This window comes from Grammomys surdaster, unplaced genomic scaffold (genome assembly GCF_004785775.1).
Source record: "Grammomys surdaster isolate TR1022 unplaced genomic scaffold, NIH_TR_1.0 126298, whole genome shotgun sequence".
NCBI classification, from domain to species: Eukaryota; Metazoa; Chordata; class Mammalia; order Rodentia; family Muridae; genus Grammomys; species Grammomys surdaster.
In genome coordinates, this window is record NW_021621098.1 from 5898995 (window position 1) to 5924385 (window position 25391).

The window sequence follows — 25391 nt, forward strand, 5'->3', positions numbered from 1 at the left end:
TTATGGGGTCCTGGGTTTATGTGGTACTAGAAATCAAACCCAGAAGTTTATGCTTGCTGTATGCATACTCTACCAGCTGAGCTACATCCTCAGCATCAGTATCAAGTTTTTCTTTGGATCCTGCTAGTCTAGCCTGCACAGGGTTGTAAGTTCAATCCCCAGCACCAAGATCAAAATTGAAACCTCTGATTTATGACACATACACAATTGTTGAGTCATCTAGAGCACAGTCGCTGAGCAAATACCAAAACTAAGCAATTTGTATACATTCTGCCAGCCCCTCCCCCATCCTCTCCATTGCCCAGATGGTGAAACTAAGATGCACAGAGAGTAACAGACTTGCCAAAGATCAAGTGGAGATAACAGAGAACCAACCTTTGACCAGGAAGCACCAGTTCTTTCTCCTCTACCACATTATGTTACAAACTGAACATCACTGAGCACGGGGGCTCACACCTATGACCACCCCACCAGGGAGGCTGAAGGATATACAGGATCCAGGCTAGCCTGGGCTACCAATAAACAATACTTATAAATGAATAAGAAATAAAATAAATAAGCAAGCAGGTACTAAGTTTCCTGGGGTGCATTGAATGTCACTTCTTCACCTGAAGTGATCCTGGGAAAAAGAACTTCTAAGGTTTTGAACTCAGTCTATCCTCTAGCACAGAGATGACAGAGAGACAACTGTAAAGCTCTCTGAGCACTAGGCTTCCACAGGCTGCCCCAGCTCTATTACAGGGCACATAGCTGAGATCACTTGTCAAGGCAAAGGTGTTAAAAATTACAATCTCATATCTAGCTCAGCCCTTGGCATTGAAATGGAATGCCATGCTTGTGATCATTCATTTATGTTTGAAAGACTCAAAACCATATGAAACAGGCTGCTGGCTGGGCCTCTTGGGACCCCTACAACCCTTCTATAAGAGACAGCTGGAGGGTGGCATGACTTACGAGTCATACTCCGTCTCCCTGCTCTACTGTCTGCAAAGGCACTGACACGGATTTACCTGGCATGACATGAAGGCTAGAGACTGTTAAAGTAATTTTAAAGGGTTAACAGATTTTCTCTAATCCCAAATAACTGAGACAGAGATTATATTTTTATTTTATATGATTACAACACATAGCTGAGCAGTTATTAATCTATTCTAAACCTCTAATCCACTCTATCTCCCAGAAAAAAAATTCCCATGATACTTGCATTTTAATATTTATGTTTTAATTTTTAATATTTATGTCTTAGCTCTCTCTGCTTTAGATGCTTTTTCCCATGGTGTCTTCTGAAGACTCCCTCCTCATGGCTCTATCCTCTTCTCTGGCTCTGGCTCTGGCTCTGTCTCTCTCTCTCTCTTTCTCTCCCTTCCTCCTCCCCTCCCCCTCCCCCCCCCCCCCCCCCCCCCCCCTCCTCCCTGGCTGGCAGAAGTCCAGCACTGTTCTCTCTTCTGCTCAGTTGTTAGCTCATCAGCTTTAGCTTACTGACAAGTCAGAGGGTAAATGAGGACCAGTGTTTACACCTTAAAAGAGGAGACACGTGAAATAAACATTACAACGCCATGTCTGGATTGCAACTAGCTATAGACAGAGAGATCAGCATCTGATTACACAAGGATAGTCTTCACAGTGCACAGTAACATGCCCAGAGGAGACCACATGGGCTCTCAGCAGAGGCAATCTCAGCTCAGCAACAACGAAATACTTGGCATTTGTTGGCTGGAAAGAATATTTAAGTGGCATTGATTGAGGAACATGAGGTCCAAATACACTAGAGGGAAGTTTTGAGCATAGCACAGAGAGGAGCCTGGCACTGACACACCCAAGCCACTGTTGTACTGACTCTCAGTCTAAAGATGAGGTAGCATTTGGCCTTGTATCATAAAAATGCTTCAGACCTAGTCAAGAGAGATGCCTTTTCATGAGCATCTCCATCTTATGTAGTCTTAACAGCCACAATCATGTTTCTGTCAAACAACTGACTAGGCTATGGCACAACAGATGTGCCTGAACAGACTCCTGTTTATTTGACTGCTCCAAAGCCCAGAATCAAAAGTATAATCCTGTTGCTACCCATGCTGCGAGGTCAGGATGGCAAACGCTCTTGGTTAAAACTGTTCTACCTAGAACCAGTGTCACTGACTGTCCAAGATGGGCTTCCTCCATCAAGTCCCTGGGCCACCCCAGCAGAGGATGGCGTCCTCTTCATACAGTGGATTTCTCAAGTATTCAGCACCAGGTTAGCGCCGCTGAACTCCTCTGTATCTGCAGAATTTAAATGAGACTGAAGACTTTTGACTAAGTCAACACTTCTCTTTAATAGCAACCATGGAAGATTCTCTGTGTAGGAATGGGGGTGGGGAGCACTCATGCTAAGCCAAACCCTAATGTGCATTTCCTCCTTCGATGCAGATCCCAGATCCCATCTTGAGGTAGGAACTGTCAAACATGGCAGAAACCCCAGATTAAATAAATTCAAAATCAGGGGCTGGAGAAATGGCTGAGCACTGGCTGTTCTTCTAGAGGACCTGGATTAACCTCCTAGCATGAACCACATGGTGGCTCAGAATTGTCTATAACTCCAGTCTCAAGGGATTCAATGCCCTCTTTTTGCCTCCTCAGGCACTGGGCATATATGCAGGTAAAATACTCATACACAAAAGAAAATTAAAAATAAAATTAAAAATAATAATTTTTTAAAATTAAAAAAATATATACATGCAAAATCAAACTGTAGATAAAAATTGTTAGTGACTGTCCAAGATGGTTGAGGATTTGGTAGCAGCATTCCATATTACCTATAGGGTGTTATGATTAGTCAGTCATGTCTGCCACAGACCCACTGGTAGTCTATGGAAGGGAAGGAAGAGCTGACATACAAGGAATCACACATTTACACACACACACACACACACACACACCACCTTGTTGTAGATTCTGAAACATTCCTGTTGAGGTCTAGAACCTAGATTCTTTAACAAGGTATAAATATCCATGGAAACAATTAGGCTTCTTCCTAGCAAGGTGAGGAGAGGCCTGCCGCACTTACTGCTTTTCAGAGTTGTCAGCACTGCACACCTCCGCATGGCCGTTGCAAACACACCGCCCACCGACACTGATGTCCTTTATGCTGTAATAATACTGCAGGACAGAAAACAGAAGCATCAGCTCCAGGAGCCACACCACGGGGTGCTCTTGCCAACCTCTGACCCACAGAAGAGTGGGCCTCGCTTCCCCTTGTTCTGTGCTCTGGTGTCATTTCTCCTTGCTGACCTCAGCACAAATGGGACCACATTTGCTTGTAACTTGTCTTACAAAATGAATGCATTCATCAACCAACCTTAATTTTTTAAAAAGCCTTCAGAATTTGTTCATTAAAACAATCAAATCTTTTAAATGTATGGAGGAAAATTACAGAAATGAGATGGTGCAAGTGTCTTAAGTTTGTTCACACATTAAGCATACATATTTACCAAAAATAAACTTTGTGTCTACTATAAGCAAACTGCCCCTCCAGGGTGAAGAACAGGAGAAAATATTTTTTCAAATATTTTTTGAAAAATATTTGTATAGATCCAAATACCCAAAAAATGGACCAGATTCACCTATAGAAGGAGCCACCAGCTGTTGGCAGTTGCTGGAACCTTCTTGGTTCATGTTCAAACTCCCAAAGACCAGCCAGAGTCAGCTGCAGACCCAGAAATAGAGGCTTAGCTGCTAAACCAGAACACATACACACAGGCTACATTATGGCCAACATACACACACACACACACACACACACACACACACACACACACACACACGGCACATCATTGTAGCGCTAATATGGTTAATCCACTCTAATCTCCCATGTGGTGGCTGAGAGAGTTCCTCGCTGCCTGCCCAAATGCTCTGGATTCTCAAATGAAAGATATACACACAGCCTTATATTTAATATGCCTAAATCAGCTCAATGGCTGGGCCACCCCACACTTCCATATTGCTAACGCTCCCCTCCAAAACTCCTGAATTATTACTTACTAAAATCTATATTCCATTTTTGCTACCCTAGACCCAAGGGCGGAGGGGTCTTGGGGCTGCTCTTCCCCAGCTCTTACACAATTCTGTGGTCTCACATCTTCCATCTCTCTCAAACCTCTCCTCCTTTCCTGGCAATGGTGAGTCTTCCTCTCTCTCTCCTATGTTCCTTGCTTGGAAACCTAAAAGTCCCACCTATGTCTCCCCACCCAGCCATTGGCTGCTGGCAACTTTATTTACCAATGAAAGCCAGTGATGGCAGGGACCCTCAGCATCTTATACCCAGACATGCGAATTCCCATTTAATTTTGGGAACCCAATTACATAATAAAGCAATCAACAAAATCCATAACAAATCATATCCAAGACAGACAGACAGACAGAGAGAGAGAGAGAGAGAGAGAGAGAGAGAGAGAGAGAGAGAGAGAGAGATCTTGCAATACTCACAAAAGTAATTAGAAGAGCAGAATGACAGTTGGATGTTGTGGGCTGAGGCCTTGCAGCTTATCAGAACATATAGCTCATCTTTGTAAATGCTCATCTTTGAACCATCTACCCAGGGGTTCAAAAAGAGCTAAGAGTATGAAAATGCAGATGAGCCACCTCCAGCAAGACTTTTCTGGAAAATGCTCAAAACTGTAACAAATCTCTCCTGGGGCTGCCCATATCCAACCTCTGTGCTATTAACTACATGCTTATTAACTAAAATGCCAAATTTTGGAAGGTACAGTGGGCGTCTTCCAGTCAGCCTTCTAGGTAGACCTTGCCCCTTGCCCTTGGGCTGACCCCAATCAGCAGCAGCCATAGGCTTTCTGGCTCCCCAGCTTCCTGTTGGGTTGGGCCATTAGAAGGCACTTGCAAGAGAAGATCGAGCTCAGGGCACCTCTCCTGACTGGCTCCCTCTGCCCCTAGAGTCCATAATACCATCTTAACTGAGGATGGGAGATGGTCCAGTAGATCTCCCTCAGAGTACCGAGTACCAGTGTTCACTGTCACATGTTCTCCACTAGATCACACTTCGTGGCCTCTTTTCCCAAGGAGGGGCTACACTAGGACCAGATCCTCTTGGTGGAAGTGACCTCGATAGCTTGGAGCACATGGATTTTTTTTTCTCTTTCATCTGCTGCACTGATGCAGGGAATCCAAAGGAGGACTCCACAAGACCCTTGGAGAAACAAGGGGTCTGGTAGCCTGAGTGACTACACCAGCATGGTCTCACCTGCTGATGCACACTAGGGGTGACACGAGCAGGAACAACCCTTGATTTTCCTTACGCCTCTGACTTTCGGGAGTTGTTGATTACAGCAAGAATTAGCCCATGTGCACTAATACCAGACTCACTATAACCATTTATTGGATGTAACAATGTTTCTTCTCTTTGGGATTGGACCCAGGCTACTGCTACTACTACTGAGCTAGATTAACAGCTAAAGTGCCCAGACAGACTCATTTTGCAGGCTAATCAGGCCTTGTGTTTGCAATCCTTCTGCATCAGCTTCTTATCACCAGGCCTGGTTGAATTTTCTACAAATAGCTATATCTACTTTAGACAGGAACCACCCTCTGTCTAAGTATCACTGGCTGGGAAAGGTTCTTGGAAGAATTTAACTTATTTGACAAGCAAAACAAGCCAAGCAACAAAATTAAGGCAGCTGATTAGGTGCTTAGGACTCACCCGACGCGTGACAGTGGGGTCTCTCTCTGCTTTGGAAATAAGATGCCCGAGGAGGGTGTTGGTTCGTAGAAACCGCAAGCGGATGTTTGTCGCCTTAGTAAACTCCCTCAGGGTGTCAGAGAAGGCAAAGTTTTTTGCGCCTGGACGACCATTTATCAAGGATACAACAATCTAAAAATAGAAAAGGAAGAAGGAAAGGAAGAAAGAAAAGAAAAATGTAGCAACAAAACACTAAAAGTAACATATGCCCCCAAAGCACCTGGTTCTCAAAGGAGGCCCTGGTGTGCTGAGGTGGTCTAGCATCTAGTTTGAAAGTCAGAATAGTGTTGTTAGTTCTTGGTTCTACATTTAAACCTAATCTCTGTGAAGATGTTTCTTCCTTAAACCTCTGTTCTATCAGGTGGCTGTGGAGGGGAAACTATGAAAGGTTGGAGAGCTGTTGTTATGTCTATAAATACAGTGAAATGATTCTGCCTAGCTGCATCAAGGAAATAAGACTGACATAATCAACAGAGCAGTGGTCCTCAACCTTCTTAACGCTGCAGCTCTTTATACAGTTCCTCTTGTTGTGGTGACCCCAACCATACAGCTATTTCATTGCTTCTTCATAACTGTAATTGTGCTACTGGTCAGAAGCATAATGGGGGGCTGGAGAGATGGCTCAGCGGTTAAGAGCACTGACTGCTCTTCCAGAGGTCCTGAGTTCAAATCCCAGCAACCACATGGTGGCTCACAACCATCCGTAATGAGATTGGATGCCCTATTCTGGTGTGTCCGAAGACAGCGACAGTGTATTCATAAATAAAATAAATAAATAAATCTTTAAAAAAAAGAAGCATAATGGAAGTATCTGCTATGCAACCCCTATGAAAGGGTCATTTGACCTGGGGGGGTCTCGACCCATATGTTGAGAACTTCTGATCTAAATGATATTGAAAATGTGGACAAGAACAATGGCTTGGGGTTTCATGCCTCCACTAATGCTTTTATCCCAGCCTTGATGCTTTGAAACATAAGCTGCTCACCAGCCAGACAGTACTGGGTAAACTTGGGTAAGATCTCACTCTCCTAAGGAGAGTTGATTTGGAAGTCTGTTGATATCCCTATATTCACCATTTCCGTGGAGTTCTACCCTGACTGTCCCACCTCTGTCCACCTCCATGTGGACTTACCACAGCTGCCTAACCCCTGTATGCCCCCACCCCACGTCTCCTCAGTCTCACTGGAAATGATGTGTGAAGAGGTGAGAGGGATCAACCCCACTTACCAGAGACTCACCCATCTTCTAAAACTGTCACCAGAATTCTGAGATCTTTGAACCTTGGATCCCAAACCCTAACTTCCTGGGGAGAACCCAGGCCTCTAAACAGAACTTCCAACCCAACTCATTCTTGAGTCTTTAGTGTTACAGCCTCCCAAAGCTGTTTACCTCGCCATTTTCCAGAGGCACAATACGGGAATACTCCGTGACACAGAGCACCTGGTCATCCTGGGTGATGGCCATGTTTGCTTCTTGCCCGAACTGTTCTACACAATCTCCTCTAGAATCTAGAAAGGAAATAAGTGAACATTATCAAATAACACATTGCTTTCTCCTGGGCCACTTCAGATGCCTTGTGTTTCCTTAAGAGAGATGAAAAGAGAAGAAGCAAGAACTCTTGCACTTCTAGATGAAAGCTTAGGATAAAGCTTTTAATTCATGAAAAAGAAATACCTGCTGTTTCATTTCAAGTGCCCTTCAGGAACCAGTTGAAGATAAGTTGAAGATATGTCATTAACTCTTCATGTCTCAAGTACACAACTTTATCTTATAAGCAAGAATGCTGCCCACCTTGATTCGTCATGTGGTCCAGAGACACTTAGATACTTTCATAGCAAAGATAACAGGTTCAAAATAAGTAACACAGAGCCCAGGATTCTGAAGGCTGGGAGTTTATTCCTAACTCCTCATAAAAGGAGAACATAAGTCACAGCTCACTTACAGGCACCTCCCACCAGTTGGAGCAAAATTATTATAAATGGAGTTGCAACCTTCATCCTGCATGTGAGATCCTTAGAATTGGCACACACATGACTGTGAAACTGGGCTCTTTTGAGAACAACTTAGGAGGTTTAAGCCCTACCTAGTCACACTGAGATACATTTTTAGAAAATTAAATCTTAAACAGTTTTAGATAATCAAAGTCCCTCATAGCACAGAAAACAAGATTACTTACGAGCAAAATACTGCCATGGTGAGTAGGTGCTTCCAAAGTCTACAGATCTTTCTAGGACCCAAAGATCAGGGCGGGGAGAGTTCGCAAATTTGATTAAGATATAAGCCACATGGAAGAGCTGAAAAAGCAAGAGAAATACAGTTTGTCTAGACTGAGAGTGTAGCTCAGTGGTAGAGCACATGCCTAGCATGTAAAGGGCCCTGGGTTCAATCCCCAGGACCACCAGTAAACGAAAAGATTAAAGTCACTTTGTCCATGGCTTTAACTACTTCTATAGGACCTGGTTCCCAAGACTACAAGATGCAGATACTGTTTCTGCCTGCATGGTAGACACCTTTGCCCAGAAACAGTTTTTCTAGCTCATTATTCTCAAAATCAACCATTTTCCCCTTCTCCTCTAAGGACATGTGGTCACCACCACTGGTACATCTTAGCCATATCTAATCCCTGAATGTCAACCAGTCTGCAAGCATCATCACGTCTACATATCAGAAGCCTGGTGGCAGACACTAAGAGTGTTGTGCTAAGTCCTTTGTGGATCAAGAGCCAGCAGAAGAGCTCAGAGCTTCTTTTCAGTGCCAGCGCCTGGGGCTCCAGGTATTGGAGAGATCAGAGCTGCAGACTGAGACCTAGCAGCTGTTGTGGAGTAGTAACCCCCCCCCCCTGGTGTCACCTACACTGTCCTCGTTTCCTGGCTGCTTTCCCTATGACCAGTGTTCTTGTTTATTCTCATAATTCTTTGCCTATGACCAGAATGACACAAGCACAGAAAGAAACAAAGTTGGGCTGTGGTCCTGCTCTCTTCACCTCTAATTCTTAAACTCTAAGGTATAGCCCAGGAACACCCAGCGTTTCTTCTGGTTTATTCCCCACTCCCCTTTGTTGGGAGCGACCTTCCTTATACATTAAAGGCCTAAGTTAGCCATAGGCCTAAGTTAGCCATCCATGCCTACTGACACAAAGCCTTGGTCTCTGTGGGACAGCACTACCCTAGAACAGATAGCTATAGATCTTGTAGACAGGTAGCCCTGGTGGGAAAGTACCAGCCTAGAAAAGAACAAATGAACAATAGACCTTATGGACAAGTAGCTTTGGTGGGAAAGTATTAATTTAGATAAGAATAAATGAATAATAGATCTTATGGACAGGTACATAGTGACCTGTTCTGCCCTGCTTCTTCTGTGAACTCTTCACCCAGCCAATATCCTGTTCTAGAAAACATTTGTACTCCCCCTGAGATCACCTGTGCTCCCCAGAAACAAAGAAGACTCTGCGTCATCCCCCACATTCTGCCTCTATGTGTATATAATCCCTGTGTGGAAAAATTAAAATTTGACAGCTTGATCAGACTCTAGACAGGTTGTTGTTTTCTCATGTACCCCTGTTCCCCCATTCTCTCTTTCAGGTGGTCCCCGGGTCCTAGTCCACCGCCCTGCTGGGCGGGGCACCCCTTCCTCAAAAAGTATCTGCTTTGCAATTTGAGTTCTACAGTCATGTCACCAAACTGGTGATTCTAGATCCAAAATTTCAACCAAGGATCAAAACTGTTGGGGTGGAGGCTATCACATCATTCTTGCCTGTTGTCCCTAGGCAATGCAGTATGCAACAATTACTTACACCAGATTAGATAGAAGTCATCTGTAGATTATATAAGATGATTGCATAAGTTACAGTCAGGTGCAGCATTCTATTCAAAGGACGTGCATCCCTGAGGGATACAGAGGACAGAGGACAGAGGAAAACACGTGCAATCATCACCAGGGATGCTGAGGGATGTATGGCAGAGCACAGGCTTAAACAAATCCTCATTATCATGTTAAGGAACAAAGACAGCCCCAGTTCCCAACCTCTTGACCCCACATCATTCCAAGTGACAGATTCCTAGTGACTTTCTGAGCAGGGTGTCCCACTGCCATTAGCTTGTCCACTGGATCCAGGAGAACAATGTAGGGACCTCTTTCCTGGAAAAAAATACTGAGAGGAGGCTTGGGTGTAACTTAATATCAAAACACATGCAAGGCCTTGGCTCAATCTCTAGGATCAAAATACTAGTAATAACAACCACCACCGTAAGAGTTTTAACCATTTTCCACATAGAATAGTAAAAGTTGTATGTGTATATGTGTCTGTGTATGTGTGTATGTGAATTCAAGTCTGAGAAATATTATCTAATATTAATATTTCAAACTCTAAATTAGAAGCCCAAACATTTATACAAAATTTTTTCATATTTTGATCTCTAAAATACTTAAAGTATTTCTTTATACTTTAAAAAATTATAGAAGACTCCCAAAATCTTTCATATTGATTCATACATTGACATATACCATATTAACAATTAAAGTTGAGAAATGTAAGGCATATATATGGTTATTTATTTAAGGTAGGAATCCCACTCTGTAGGAAGCCCTGAGTGAGTGAGATCTTGAGTGGAGATGTACTGGTGGTCTCAAGGCCACCGTGAGACTAAAGCCTCAGACCCATGGGCAGAGAGCAAAACCTCCCCAACCTTACCCTGCCACTCACACTCCTCCTCTCTCCAGCCCTACCCCCGCCACTCACATCCCTCCCTGGAGGCTCCAAGAGAAATGGCAAAGCCCTCATCTGGGATCCAAGTGTGGGTATGGATAGTGTGTGCAGAAACATCCACCATAGCTTTCTTCCCCAGTGTGTTTAGGACTTGCAAACTCCTCCCCTACAGATACTGCTCCTACCTAGATTAGCCACACCTGCCTCTCGGCCCTGCTGTCTAGCATAAGCCCTCACTCTGTTTATCTGTATGCAGTAACTCCACCTCTGTTCAACTCTAACAGACAAGCATGTCAAGCATCCAGGGTGCTGTGGTTTCTCCACCTGAGGGGCTGGCCTGCTCAACCCCAGCTTTTCTGTGTCTTCTTCATTCCCTCACCAGCCCCACCAGGTCTGCCCCTAGAGTGGTGCTGAAGATAAACGCTATCTGGTTATGAGAAACTATTTTTTCTAACAAGAACATTGGCAGTGCTCTGTTTCTGCAAATCCCTCTTACTGACAGATTGGAAAATGAATGAGTTTCATCTCTGCCTCTGCATTCAATCTCTAGTGACATGTTTTGGTTTGGTGAAAAATTTGAAAAAGATCTTATCCCAGTTAGATCTTTAATGGTGTAAATGATGTCCTCAGGGTTGATGGACCTCCTGAAAGGACCAGTGCTCAGGGGTACCTCATAGGCTCTCGCCTGACTCTGAGAAACACCACTTCTTTATGGACTCTACCTTTCATGGTAAGAAGCCCTTTTGCTATTTCTCTAAGGGAAGAAAGATTGTCACAGCAGTAGCTGGAAGCCTAAGTCCCAGCTAGTTCTGTCCTTCAATCTTGGGCTTCTTGGTTTGGGAAATAATACTTACCTGGGCTATGAGTATAACCCAACTGTCAACCATTGCTCAAGGGGAAAGTCCTGCTTGATACAGAAACACCAGAATTACAAGGTGATCTGAACACCATAAAGTAACAGCTAAAGGTAAAATAGAAAGGTTTTCAAAAGACACACACCATGATTGCACAGTGAAGGGATTTATGGGAAAGTCAGGAACTCCTGTTTGGAAAGCTGTAACAAATATAGATCTTTCCAATGGCTTATACATCTGTTTCAGTCCTGTCAAAGTAAAACCACATTTAGGCAGGAGAATAAGATAAATGATAAATGAGATATTTTGAATACAAGAATCTTTCTAAGCATGTTTTATCTCTCCCACCAAACTCACAGTGACAGTTTCTACAAAATAGTCAATAGATTATAATTTGTGACCACTGCCTCCTAAGCTTAGTGTCATCTGGTTCCAAGGTGATACTCCATTCTTCTGTAACACTGCAGTTGCAGAAAATCCCCAGTCAGAGCTAGGGATGGCACTCAGGTGTAGGAAGCCATGGCTTCAAGCCCTAGTGTCACATAAACCAGGAGGCAGGAGATCCAGAAGTTCAAGATCATCCTTGGCTGCATGAAGTTTGCAGCCAGCCTGGGCTACATGAGACACATTGGTGGTAGGGATGGGGGGACGGGCATAGGAAGGAGAGAAACATCTCAGTAAGCGTATAGGGTGCCCACTAGCTTGTTCTGTGAACCTACTACCTGGATCTAACTTAACAAACATACTAAGTCTATCCACCATTAATACCAAACAGAAAGGATATTCCACTTTAAAAAGTGTCCCTCCTGTTTTTGTTTGGGGACCTGATTGTGAGGTTCCTTAATGCACATGTGCATGTGCTCTGGTGATGGGTAGGCTGCATTCAGTTCTCATTCCACTGGCGTGGTTTGGTGGATCTCCCACCACCACTGTGGAAACCTGTCGTCCACTCTTGCACACTGCTCCAGCTCAGCAGCAAATGCCCTCTGACATAGGCACTTGCAAGTCTTTTGCCCAGGAGTGAGTGGTCTCGGGGTGCTCACAACCTGGCTCAGGCATGGTAAGCCAGCAGATTGCTTTCTCCTGCTGGACCATAGCAGAAGCTTCTAACTGGCTGTTTCTGTTAAACAGCTTACTCTCTCTTAAGCTTCGTCTCCCACCACTGGAAATACTTCAAAGCACATAAATCAGCCTTGAGACTCAAGAATAGCGACAGACACCATCGGGCAGAGAGGAGCAAGGGGTATTGTCAAGTAAATATTTGATGGACAAAGATAAGGGGAGGTGGGGAAATGGCAAAAATTATAGACTTGTAATCTCCTCTCTAATGCTTCTGTAACAAACTAAAGCTGGCTTGGCTCTGTCTACTAGGGAGATCCATGATAGCCTTTTAAATAATGCCCTGATAAAGCAGGTAAGAGACTTAAAAAGGCCTTTAGACATCAAAGGCATTCAAGGTGAGTGAGTGAGATAAGGCACAAGCTGATCCTGTCCCTCTCAAAGTCACTGAAATTACCACTTGCCTCCGTTGGTCACTTACTCGATTCAGGGCCTTCCTGAACTGAATATTTGCTATGAATGAATAGAATTTGCTATGAATTGAATAATTCATGGATATATGAATGAATGCACTTATTAACCAGTTAAAACAAAAGCTATGTTTCTGATGCTGGGTTCAGGAGGCAGATACTAGCAGGCAAACATCAACAGAGTGGACCTCAAGAGTAACATACTTGGGTACTTATTTAATGAGTAAATATATTGATTTAATATGTGAATTTAATGAGTGAATATATTGTTCCATAAAGAAGTATTTTAATAATGACTTTCTATGATGCTTTACTTTGAACAGTCTGCAAACCTACAGATCTCAAACAACGATGCGATGGCTGCCCATCTGTCCTTCACTTAGGTTCATCGGGTGTTCATATTTCACACATGCACACACACATGCACTTTCTTTGGAAGTAACAGACTTCATGACACTTGCTGCTCTGCATGTATCTCCCCCAAACATGGACATTCTCATAAACTTATCCCTTTCAGGACTGTTTGAGCTTCAGTTTTGCCGCAGGGATAAAATGTCTAAAGAACCCCCACCCCACTGCCATGGTTTTGTCTTTCTCAAGAGTGACATTTCAGATATTCTGGAATGTTCTCCAGTCTGGACTTTCTCTCATCAGAAAGGCATGTTTGGTCAAGTTCTAAGGATGTGCACTCTCAACTTCTTATTGGCTCCCAGAAGAAACTGCTTACTTGGAAGGAGGTAACATAGATGATTCCAGAAACTGTCCAGACAGGATCCAAAAAGTGGAAGGTAACCTCGAACCCTAGCATCTCTTTCTGAGAGGACCCCATTGTACTGCTGATGAGAAAGGGCCACCAGAGATTTTTGGGTATTTTGATAAAACCTCTCACAAGTCCTCCTTCTACCTTTCATTCCACATGCCAACCAGGCCTCAGAATAGAAAACCCACCCCAAGGTTCCCTGCACTCTTTCAAAGCAATGAAGGTCTGAATTAGCAGGCAGACAAGATCTGGGCACAAGCTAAAAGAAGAAGAAGGAGGAGGAGGAGGAGGAGGAGGAGAAGGAGAAGGAGAAGGAGGAGGAGAAGAAGAAGAAGAAGAAGAAGAAGAAGAAGAAGAAGAAGAAGAAGAAGAAGAAGAAGAAGAAGAAGAAGAAGAAAGTTAAGATTCTATAACATCCTGGTTGGCTAATGATACAATAGGAACTAACTTGTAGTTATAGCAGATAGTCCACATTAAAGTGACCACTGACAAGGAGAACACAGTTTGAGTGTTTCCCATAAAGACATGATGTTTGAGAAGACAGATATGTGTGTCCCAACTTGAACATGGTACAATGCACACATATACGAATATATATAACTCTATATATGTGCATTTTATGTGTCGGTTTGAATTTTTCTTGAAAAACATCACAAAAGCCTAAGAAATCAAAATCTTAAGCGAAAGCTTAGTCTAAATATTGGTTCTTAGTCTCTTGTTCCACTCTAAGCCCCATGTTTTTCTTTTTTACTGGAACAGAATTGTTCTTTAATCAGAACAGCTGAAGGATTCTTGTCTCTCCTCTGGAGTGGACATGCAGCTCAGTGACAATGTGCTTGTCTGTCGTGCTGAGTTCAGTTCCCACTACCATCACAGACACAGACACAAAATAAAGCTGAAGAAATGGGTCACTGGGTCACTGGGCATGGTGTCACATGCCTGCAAATCCGTCGCTCTGCAGGCAAAGGCAGGAAGAGCAATGAAGATTTGAGACCAGCCATCTATGGAGACAGAGCATGTCTCAGTATAACAACTAGAAAGGCTTTGGTTGCCAATAACTTAGAAGAAAATAATCAACATAAAGAAAATGGAAGCCTTACATCTAAATTCTATACTGGGGAGCTGAGGAGACAGCTCAGACAGTAAATGCCTACTGCACATGTATAAGGACCTCAATTCGGCTTCCCAGTACCCGTGTAAGAATCATACATGTGTGTGAAGATCAATAGCCCTAGAGCTGCATGGAGGTGAGGCAGAGACAGAAGGATCCTGGAGCTCTGTCAGTCGTCAGTCAGTCAGCGAGCTTAGGTGCAGTGAGGCTAACTTTATATCTATCGTCAGTCAATCCCTTGAGTAAGTGACTCCTTAATCCCTTGTACTAGGGGAGGAGAAAGGCAGAGGTGCAAAGTGGGGAAGCAGGGAGATGCTGATAGAGAATGCATTGTTTTAGGTGGATGGGAAGAATAAATGGTTAGCATTTGGGGTGATAGATGTGGATTAGCTTAATTCAACAGTTCTGAATTGTAGGCTGGGGGTGTGGCTCAGTGGGAGGGTGCTTGTGTGAAGTCCTGTCTTTAACCCTCAGCACTACAAAGACACTGTTATGCTAGTATTGCTATTACTACTCAAGGGTGGCCTGGTCACTGTAAATAGGTGTGCCCACATCAGAGTGCCTCAATATGCGAGGGGGATGAAGGGTCTGGAGACAGTTTGAGTGCTTCAAAGCTTTTTTACTACAGCTGTGTATTTCTAGAGGGCACAATGGTGGCCCTGGGTGCTAGCTCAGTGTTTTCAGTTTTATTAGCCAGCATATTTATTTTGAGAACTAGCTGTCATATGAAGTATGACTTCAAACCATCCAGCTAGAGATCACATATTCTTAGAACATCCTACAACCTTCACTGTCTTTACTTCTTGAATACAAACCCCAAGAGAGCAGTAGTTTAGTCAAATACAATAAAGGAGACTTGTTAGTTCATTTACTTTGGGGATTACATTCTCATTTAGTCCAGGCTGGCCTTGAACTCCTAATCCTCTTGTCTCTACCTTCCAAGTTCTAGGATTACAGATGTATGCTACAAGACATCCTGTTGCTCATCACAATGATAAACCATACAATAGCAATCACCTGATCTTTGAGAAAGACTGCAGCCAAGTTCTGGGATTAGGAGGCTGACCTCTGGGGGTCCTCTGGGGGTGTGGGTTCCACACAGGCACTTTCAGCAACTGCTCAGAGTCTAGCTAGCTGTATCCCAGGCATTTGTCTTTTCTCTGTTTGACTTCTGGGAAGCTGAATGTCTTTCCTGCCACCTGAATGTTTCTGTGAACAGACCATGACTCCTACTTTAATGTTCAAGTTGCCAGTTTCCCCAGCTCCCCTACAGGGAAGGCAGCTGGACCCAGGCCTCAGGCTCACTGAGGTCTCCTTCTAAGACTTTGCATCTAGAGCAAGAAACAGAAAAAAGCAGAGACACTAAAAGATCCAAAGACTCTTTCCAGAAGTAGGGCAGAGAGCAGCACTGTCTGGCTTCTGGGGACAATGTCTGATCCCAGCAGGGCCGACAGAGCCCAGTATCCAGACCCAGGGATAAGTAAGTGATCAGGACAAGTGGTGGCAAACAGCATCCAGCCTCAGTGGAATCTTGAAGATGGATGCCAGGCTTTCTGCTGGAGAGGTTCTGACTGTGCAGCTTCCTGGGTCCTGACCCTGATTCTCTGTTTTGCAGTGTCCTGGGAATCTCTGCTTCTTTCACTCTTGAAAGCTATTTTTTTCTCTTTTACCAGTAACATCAAAACTAAACAAATACACACACACACACACATGCACGTGCACATGTACACACACATATCTTCTCTTACTTACACAAATCTGCACACGAGCCTTGCTTCCCTCTGGACCATGAGGGGGAGAAACTGCCTTTCAAAAGCTCATCCCATGCTCTATGCTTCTGTCTCACTCTCTTGATCTCCGACTGGATACATACCATTAGCTTTTAAATGGATCTGTGACTTTAAGAGAAAACCTCTCCTTCCCTCCACATTCCTTTCTTTCCCCAACCTCCACCCTCTCCCAGCCAGAAAGCTTCAGATGAACCAGCTCAATCCCCTTCTCTCCTCCATCTCCCTTCACCTGACTTCCACAGTACAGCTCTGACAACCATTTCTTCCTCTAGTCAGCTTCTCACATAAACTTTATAGCTGTGTCTACTTGAAGCTCACTTAGCCTTGTGGGGAGCAGAGCAGAAAGGGCCTTGTGGCCACAGATCTCCAGAGAAACCAGGAATGTTAAGCACATAGGAGTGTCTTTCCTATGGGAAATATGAAAACCCTGTCCTTCCATCCAAAAAGCTGAGAATTGGAAGTGGTTAACAGCCTGGTGATCTGTCATCCATTGAGCCAGCCGTATCAAGCTCCCACAACCAGGACCGAAAGTGGAAAATGTTATGTTGTTTGAATGACTGAGACCAAGCCAGACCCTTAGACCCTTAAGCCAGTACAGGTATAGTATCTCAAGAACCCATCTTCTTGGAAGAAATGACACCCTGAGTTGAGTTTCCGTGTGATTGCGCCTCCTGGTGCAAAGAGGACTGTATCACTACAGAAAACTTTTTTCCAAATTATGCTGGGCTTAAATACACTGGGAATAACCTATCTGTTCTTAGACTCCCTGAAATCTGATCCAGGTTGAGGAAGTCAATCTGCACCTGCACCGGGTTTTTATTCTTATCTCTTTGTGTGGTTTACTTCCCTGTATGACACCTGCAGAGATCCCCCCTCAGAACCTTCCCCCTCAACTCAAATTGACCACAACTGAAGCCTAACCACAGCACCAAAGATGTCTGCTGACTCTACTCAGCATTCAGGCCTCAGCTGTGCCTTACTCTCTGATTCAATGTCTGCATCTGTGCTTCAAAGAGTGCTGTGCAAAAAAATCAAAAAAACTTCACAAAAACAATTAAATAGATATTCATCTGAAGACTATAGGGTGTGTGTTGGGTTATCCTGCCCCCCTCCACCCCCCAGGAACTGGAGCAGAAGCATTTAGTACCTAGAGTCTTAAGCCAGGACACAGCCTGCTTTTATTTGGGTGAGGGCAATGTTGGTAGGCAGCCAGGACTTAAGGATGTGTTTATTCCGCATAAAACAAGTCACTTCCACTGTAATAAGAAAGAGATCCCAGGGGACAGCTTAAGGTAGAACTTACCTGTGCCCTAGATGCTCCCACCTGGCTGTCCTGGATGTCATAAGGACCCCTGGGGGCCTTCTTCATGGCAGGACAATGTGTGGGGAAACTGTAGGGAAGCTCTGGAGTAGGAAAGGTCATAGCAAAATGGGTGGCAGGAGGATGGTTCTACATGAACTCCGTGACCTCCAGACCTGATGGATATGGAGTGGGGCTATGCCCAGCTGAGCCTTGGTCAGAAGTTGAGTTTAGTTGTCTGGAATCCAGCTGTGAAACTTTCTATTTAGGAATGAGGGCCAGAAAGTAGAAAGGAGCCAAAGAGGTGGGCAGGGTAGCCAGACAGACCCACCACACAGGATGTGGGATAGGTGGGGAAGTAGAGCCAGCAGCCGGGATAATTAGCTTCAGGCATCCCAGTGGGTGTAGGAGCAGCTGTTAATCTCCCTGCCCACTGGCTGAGAAGGGGCTCAGTGGGGAGAAACCTTGTCTGTACAGCAGGCAGCGTAGAGCAACCCCAGCTCAAGCTTCATCTCCCAGGGAAGGAGCTCTGCATCTGAGGAAAGCTAAACATTAATGAGTAGCCAGGGACTCTTCAAAAGAGTGTCTGGGGCTATTGTGAGCTATTGAACCCCCAAATTCCATCACCTCAGACATCCACACTAGGACCTGCTCCCTCACTTTCCTTGGGTCAAACCTACCCCCCTGCCTATCCTTGTTGCTGTACCCCAAACACTATCGGCAAGAAAGGATTTTCTCCTAAAACCCAATGTTAGTGTATTCCATCCTCCATATAAAGCTTCCGGAGCTGCTACAGGGGTTCCCTGTGCTTTTGAGGCTTAGAGGATAATCCTTACCCAGTAGATACTTACTTAGAAAAATAAATACTAATTATAAATATTTGGTATAACTTTGGCATAGAACACTTATACCTGAAAATGTTTTATAGCAAGGCGACACTATATTTGAGAGTAGAATATGGGAATGTGGAAATGCAATCTCACTATGGCCACACAAATGCCAATCCTGGAAACATCAAACCAAGAAGTAGAGTCCTATGCATCAACATGGATAGGGTTTCAATAACGTAAGGTGTAAACCCACACAGCATCAAACTAGCTGCACTAGCACACTTACATGCATTGCAAGTTTTAAGGAAGTGTGTCATGAGCTGACTGTTGGATCTGGAACCAGCCTCTGTGAGCTCTGAAGAAATTAATCCGTGGGGACCACTTTATCTCTGTCTGGTTATGAATAGAAACTGAGAAATTCAGAAAGAAACTGAGGAGGTGGGGCAAAGTGTTTCTTTTATTTCTGATGAGGCTAAAGGTAGAGAGGGTGGGAGTTGTGGCGGCCACTGGTAGAGTCCTCAGATTGCCCATGGCTGCGAAGGGTGCATTCACCAGGGACGGGTGTGGATACTTACCATCTACTTAGACACAAACCATCTACTGCTGCCTCTAGAATCAAACCATTTTAGAGACAAATACCTGGGAAACAGTACAAAAGCTACCAAAGTCACAGCAGCTCTAAGGGAAAAAAATTCAAGAGAGCTGTGGTGGAGAGACAGCTCTTCGGGTGAAGGTATCAGCCACCAAGCTGGCGGGCGAGGGTACCGGCCACCAAGCCTGACAGCCTTAGTTTGATCCCTGGAACTTATGTGGTATAGAAAGAGAAGTGACTTACACAAGGCATCCTCTGACCTCCTGCATGCACTATGATATATCCACAGTCATACTTACCTCCAAATACACACAAACACGTACTAACCAGTGCCTCTCAACCTTCCCAATGCTGTGACCTTAATACAGTTTCTCATGCTGTGGTGGTCCCTAACCATAAAATCATTTTGTTGCTACTTCATAACTATAATTTTGCTACTATTATGAATCATAATATAAATATCTGATATACAAGATATCTGATATGTGACCCCCCCCCAAAGAGGTTGTGACCCACAAGTTGAGAACCACTGCTAAGGAAAAGGAAAGGAGAAAGCTAAATGAAAGTGGCTTTCTTATCCTTGCAGGTTGTAAAAGGAAACGTCTGACCTGGCACACGCCTCACAAAGGCATTACACTCAATGCTGGCTTCTCTGTGACAACCCACTTGGACAGAAGCAAGCTGAAAACAAACAAGCTCCGGTCAGCCAACAGCTCAAGTGTGCTTCTTAAGGCGACTCAGAAACACTCACTCCACACTGCACAAAAAGCATTTCTACATGAAGACCTGACTAGGCGAAATAATAAATGCACCTTACAATTGCATCAACAGACATACTTGTTAAAGGGAACAACAGAGTAAAGACCCAAGGATTCACTACCCTGGGCTAGAAGGAACTAATGGTATAGTGGCCAGGACAAGGCTGGGGTCAGGACCTTGCTTGGGAAGCACTGAGAAGGTCCGCCCACAGCCAGCAGAAGTGAGCGAGACAAATGGTCAGAATGCCTTGTCCTCACTACTTTGTGTACACCCATGGGGACCAGAGGCTAGGCAGAGGGGCTTGCCCACTGATGCTATAAGGAAGAGAACATGTCCACAACTAAGGGACTTGCTAGCTTGGAGAGTAATAAGTTAAACTGTGTCTTATGCGCTGTCATAGTGACCAATAAGGGTAAGCTGGGCAGCCCAGGCAAGATGCCAGACCAACCTATTCCAAATGTGCTTGGCTCTCCGTGTCCATGTTTCCACAGCTGAAGATTCAATCAGCCATTATTAAATCTATCAAATCTTGCCTCTTTATTACTGAGCATGTACAAGCAATACAGCAGTGTAGGCAGCTTTTCTAAAACTGCTGGGCTTTACAGAGCCAGTTCCAGAAAGAGCATGCATAGGCTATATGCAAACCCCCACTCCTCTGCTCATTGTCCCCGCTTCTGCCTACCTCATGCCCTTTGCTAGAGCCACAGTCTGGATTTCAGCTGCCCAGACCCTCCTGGGTCTGACCATTTCTATAGATCCTGAACCAGAACAAGGAGGGAGTCCCTGAGCTCTGGTTCCTCTTGCCTTCTCCATCCATGTTTCTGGGAGCTCCTGAGACACACATGGTAGTCGCAGTTGGTGAGAGGATGGTGTGATCCTGCTTAGCATGGAGGGCTGTGAGAGGCAAGGGGGAGCTGTGAACGCTCCAGCTGGTGGCATTGTGCTGCTGTGGGTCAACCAGTGAGCTGCACTGTCTCATCGCTCAGAGGCTTGGCATGCAGCACAGGTGTGGCACATGGGACGCCGTCTGGAATTCCCAAAGTGTGGCACGTTTGCACCAGTGGTAGCTTGTGAGCTCACTCTTCAGTTAGAGAGAGAGGTGGAGCCCAGAACACCCTGGTTACCTGTGAGCCCAGGAAATAAATGGCTATTTACACTAAAGAAAAAAAAACAGGGGAAAATGCAGCAGGAGAATGGGAAGTGAGGAGAGAGAGGGGGGGGAGAGAGAGCGAGGGGGGGGGAGAAATAGGGCGAGAAGAGGCACCATGAAGGACAGAGCAAAAGGAAGAACGCCCAGTGACACAAAGTGCCACTCTTGCTTACTATGCACAAAGCTCTGGCCTCCACCCCCAACACCTGTAATCCCAGCACTCGGAAGGTGGAGGCAGCTGGAGTCAAATCATTCTCCGCTGTATAAACAGCCCATGCCTTCTCAGCCTGGGAGGAAGGTACATGGCAGTAAGTGCTGGGGTGTTTGCCTAGCATGTCTGAGGTCCTACACTCCATTCTGAGGAGCATAATAACAGTCTTTACAATCAGGACTGGGGACCGGGAAATAGAGAAACATGGAAGGCTGCTGTGGACACTGCCCTCAAAAGCCAAGATTGGTAGCACTTGCTCATCTCTGTGACAGAAATGTCTCCTCTGTGGGCAATTTCATAGCATATTTATCAACAGCAAGGGGCCAAATATAATCTGTTTTCTAATCTTGTTAAAGCCACACAATTGCTAAAAGATGTTGCAAAAAAGACCCAGCACCATACATGGAACCAACCCTCCAATTGCAGAGCTCCATCAGGTCTTCCCCCTCCTTCATCCAGAGATTCAGCTCACAGCAACCTGCTTCCTTCTACTGTTTCTGTACCCTGAGAAAGTGACAACTAATCCAGAGTCACCCTTCATTCACTCTACACAACCTCAGCAAATGTTTATTGAGCATCTATTGTAGGCAAGATGTTAGGCCAGAAAAGAGTACTGTGGAGTGATGGTATAGTCCCTGGCTTCCTGAAGCCATATTCTGGACAGTTTATAAGGAATCCAGAAAGATGAGGTGGAAACAGAGGCCATGCACTTTCAGGATGACACTGTATCCATGGAGGGTCCAGCTTGGGCAGTCATCTGCCAAAATCTCTGAGGCAACTTCATTTCCCAAATCCTCGAGCTGAAGAGAGACTCAAAATTAGCCCAGGCTTCCTTCTCCCACAGCTGACTCCAGACTGTTTCAATCGACAAAGAGTGATTTGGAGTCACTCAGTCTCCAAGTATCTATCAACTGTCAGTAGCTCTCCTCAGCTGGGGGTGGGACCCCTCTTAATCTTAACTTCTTAGACAACCTCTGGGGGGTGGGGAGTAGTGCACATGCAGAGACCAAAGCCTGGCATTGGGTGTCTTCCTGTATCACTCTCTATTTTATTGTCTTGTGTGGTGATTAAAATATGCTTGGCCCAGGAAGTGGCACTCTAGAAGATGTGGCCTTGTTGGAGGAGGTGTGGCCTTATTGGAGGAAGTGTGTCACTGTGGGGGTGGGCTTTGAGAACCTTCTCCTAGCCACATGGGAGTCAGTCTGCTTCTGCCTTCCTCTGGATAAAGATGTAGAACTCTCAGCTCCTTCTGCACCGTGCCTGCCTGGATGCTTCCATGCTCCTACCTTGATAATAATGGACTGAACCTCTGGACCTGTAAGCCAGCCCTAACTAAATGTCCTTATAAGAGTTGCCTCTGTCATGGTGTCTGTTCACAGCAGAAAAAAAAAACCAAACAAACAAACTAAGACAGCTTGAGACAAGATCCCTTATTGAACCAGAAGCTAGGCTGGCAAGCCAGTCTATTCTTAGGACCTGCCTCTACCGGTAGTTGCAGGGTTACGGGTACATACAGCCACGCCTGACTGCAGTTTGGTTGTTTGGTTTGGTTTGGTTTATTTCTGAATATTAAATCTGTGTTCTCAAGGTGGCAGAGCAAGTGCTCTGACCCACTAATCCATTTCTCAGCCCGCAGCCCTACATCCTTTGCCTTTTAAAGATCTTTGTGATCACATTCTCTTGTGTGAACATCTGGAACAGGTTCAGGGCCTTGGGCCCCCTTTATTCTGAATCAGCTTGGGTCCTCTTTAAAGTGTAAGACAAAAACTTAGATAGAGATGGTTTATTTATGGGTTGGTCTCAAAATTCACAAATTTGAGAGGGACGTGGGGACAGAGAGAAGCTAATAGCTCATGTGCCATAAGTAGAATATTACCATTTTAAGAATATTCTAAGTTATATAGAATGTCCTTCAGAATGGTCCTTGGAGAGGAAGGAAACAGGGCTTTTCCCATCACCTTCCACCCATGGGATGAATGATGCTGCTGGGGACATTAAATGTCTGGTTTTCCAGGTACTGAAAAATCTCTTGGAGCCATAACAGTAGGCCTGAGGTAAGAAGAAAGGAGTCAAATAAGGCTGTCAAGATGGGACAGGGAAAGCCAGTCAGGAGGGAAGTGAGACAGTTGGCATTGCAGCCTCCAATCTGTAAACCCAATGGGATGTCTCAACTGCTGCCCTATTTCATGAGATGCCGGAGGCAGGTAGGCACCTTCTTGGGCCACCTCCCAGAGCAGGGCCCAAACTGTCTTCTCTTGGCACTCCCAACCCCTGAACCAATCACCAGCCCTTCTAAGGGCCTGGGACAGGGATTATTTTTATTTGTGAGTTCTGTTTTGTCTTCATAGTTGTGGTGGTTTGAATATGCTTGGCCCAAGGAGTGGACTATTAGGAAGTGTGGCCTTGTTGGGGTAGGTACGGCCTTTTTCTAAGAAGTATGTCACTGTGAGAGTGGGCTTTGAGACTCTCCTCTCTGGCTTCCTTTTGATGAAGATGTAGAATTCTCAGCTCCTCTTGCACTAATGCCTGCCTGGATGCTGCCGTGCTCCCACCTTGATGATAATGGACTGAAACTCTAAACTTGTAAGTCAGCCCCAATTAAATGTTGTCCTTATAAGAGTTTCCTTGGTCATGGTGTTTCTTCACAGCAATGGAAACCCTAACTAAGACAATATTTTTAGTAATAACAGGTACAGAAATGCTTTAAATGTCTTCTTCAGGTAAATTTCCAGAAACAAGTACATCTTGCTCCCTGTGGTTCCTAGACACTCTCTCCATCCCAATGAAGAGCCAATTGTTCACAACATCCAAGCCCCCCTTATTTCAGGTGCATGGGGGACCAACACCACATGTATTCTACATATTTCCTTAGATCTCAGACTAGGGTAGGGAATAGGCAAGTGTCAGGAGTTCATGGAGGAAGCTCATGTGTAGAACCCCAAGACTCTACCTTCCTATCTCTCACAGAAATGCCCAATGGGGCATCCAGAGGAAGCAAACATCCCTGGGCCCCCAAGACTCTACTTGCAATAGCCCAACACCATAGTTCACTTTAAACTTTAAAACAAACTGTAATTGGCCACACAACACAAAGCTTCCCATAGATACAGCCCAAAACTCTTAATAACATATGGTGGGATGGACTTGGGGAACCCCAGGAAATATCACAAAACAGAACTGCCCAGGAAATGTCAGCTTGAGGGGACAAAGCTGCCCTTCACAATCAGACCTACAGATACTGACTTAGACAAATGAAATGAAACAAACAACAACAAAAACTACAGTTAAAAAAATGTAACCAGTGGGGAGAGTGAGTTGGATATAATCCAGATTTGTTCTATGAACATATGACAATATTGTCAAGAGAATTTAAAATATTGTTTAAACAAAAACATACTTCACACATGGTGGTGGGGGAAGAATAAATCACCAATTATTCGAGAAGAAGACAAAGAAATCAACCCTAACCTGAAACATAAGCTGTCAAACAAGTTAAAAGAAGGCGATTCAACCGTGACAAGTCAGTGGTCACTTTATTTCCCAATCACACATCAGAACTCGCACTGCTCTAGCACTAAGATATTAACACGACTTTTAAAATGTTGAATCCAGCCTCTTGATGGCATTTTCATGGCTAAGAAAACATTGTATCAATGTGGCATAAAATAGGAATCGTACATGACTTCTTGAAACGCCATATTGCCCCAAAGTAAAGGAGAAAGGAAATGTGTTCAGCTTGATCTAACTTATGTTACCTTTCCATATCTTAAGTTTTTCCAAGAATTTTTCTACAGTACCATATGTAGTTTGAGTCTATTCTTTTTAATCATGAGTGCTCATTTTGTTAAATAAAATAATAAATAATAACACCACCCTAAAGAGATCTGGAAATTAAGCCATTAACTCATTAAACCTCCAAAGTCCTGTGGTATATGTACAGTTGCCTCTGTTTACAAATGAGGAAACAGGCACAGAGCAGCTCAGTGTGCTGTAAAGTGCCACACAGCAAGAGAGCAGGATATGAAGCACAGGCCAGAACAGGCTGACTGTAGGTCACATACCCACCCACAG

At 44.6% G+C, this 25391-nt stretch overlaps 1 protein-coding gene across 1 annotated transcript in view; it reads right to left on the minus strand.

Annotated features, from left to right (window-relative positions):
• The window catches only part of Lama3 (laminin subunit alpha 3), a 233209-nt gene that overhangs the window by 178919 nt on the left and 28899 nt on the right, over positions 1-25391 (minus strand). Inside the window, exons 3-6 of the mRNA XM_028759473.1 lie at positions 7906-8023; positions 7119-7237; positions 5690-5860; positions 3044-3135 (exon numbers count right to left, since the gene is read on the minus strand). Coding sequence (XP_028615306.1) covers positions 3044-3135; positions 5690-5860; positions 7119-7237; positions 7906-8023 — 500 coding nt within the window. The remainder of the gene's footprint in view (positions 1-3043; positions 3136-5689; positions 5861-7118; positions 7238-7905; positions 8024-25391) is intronic.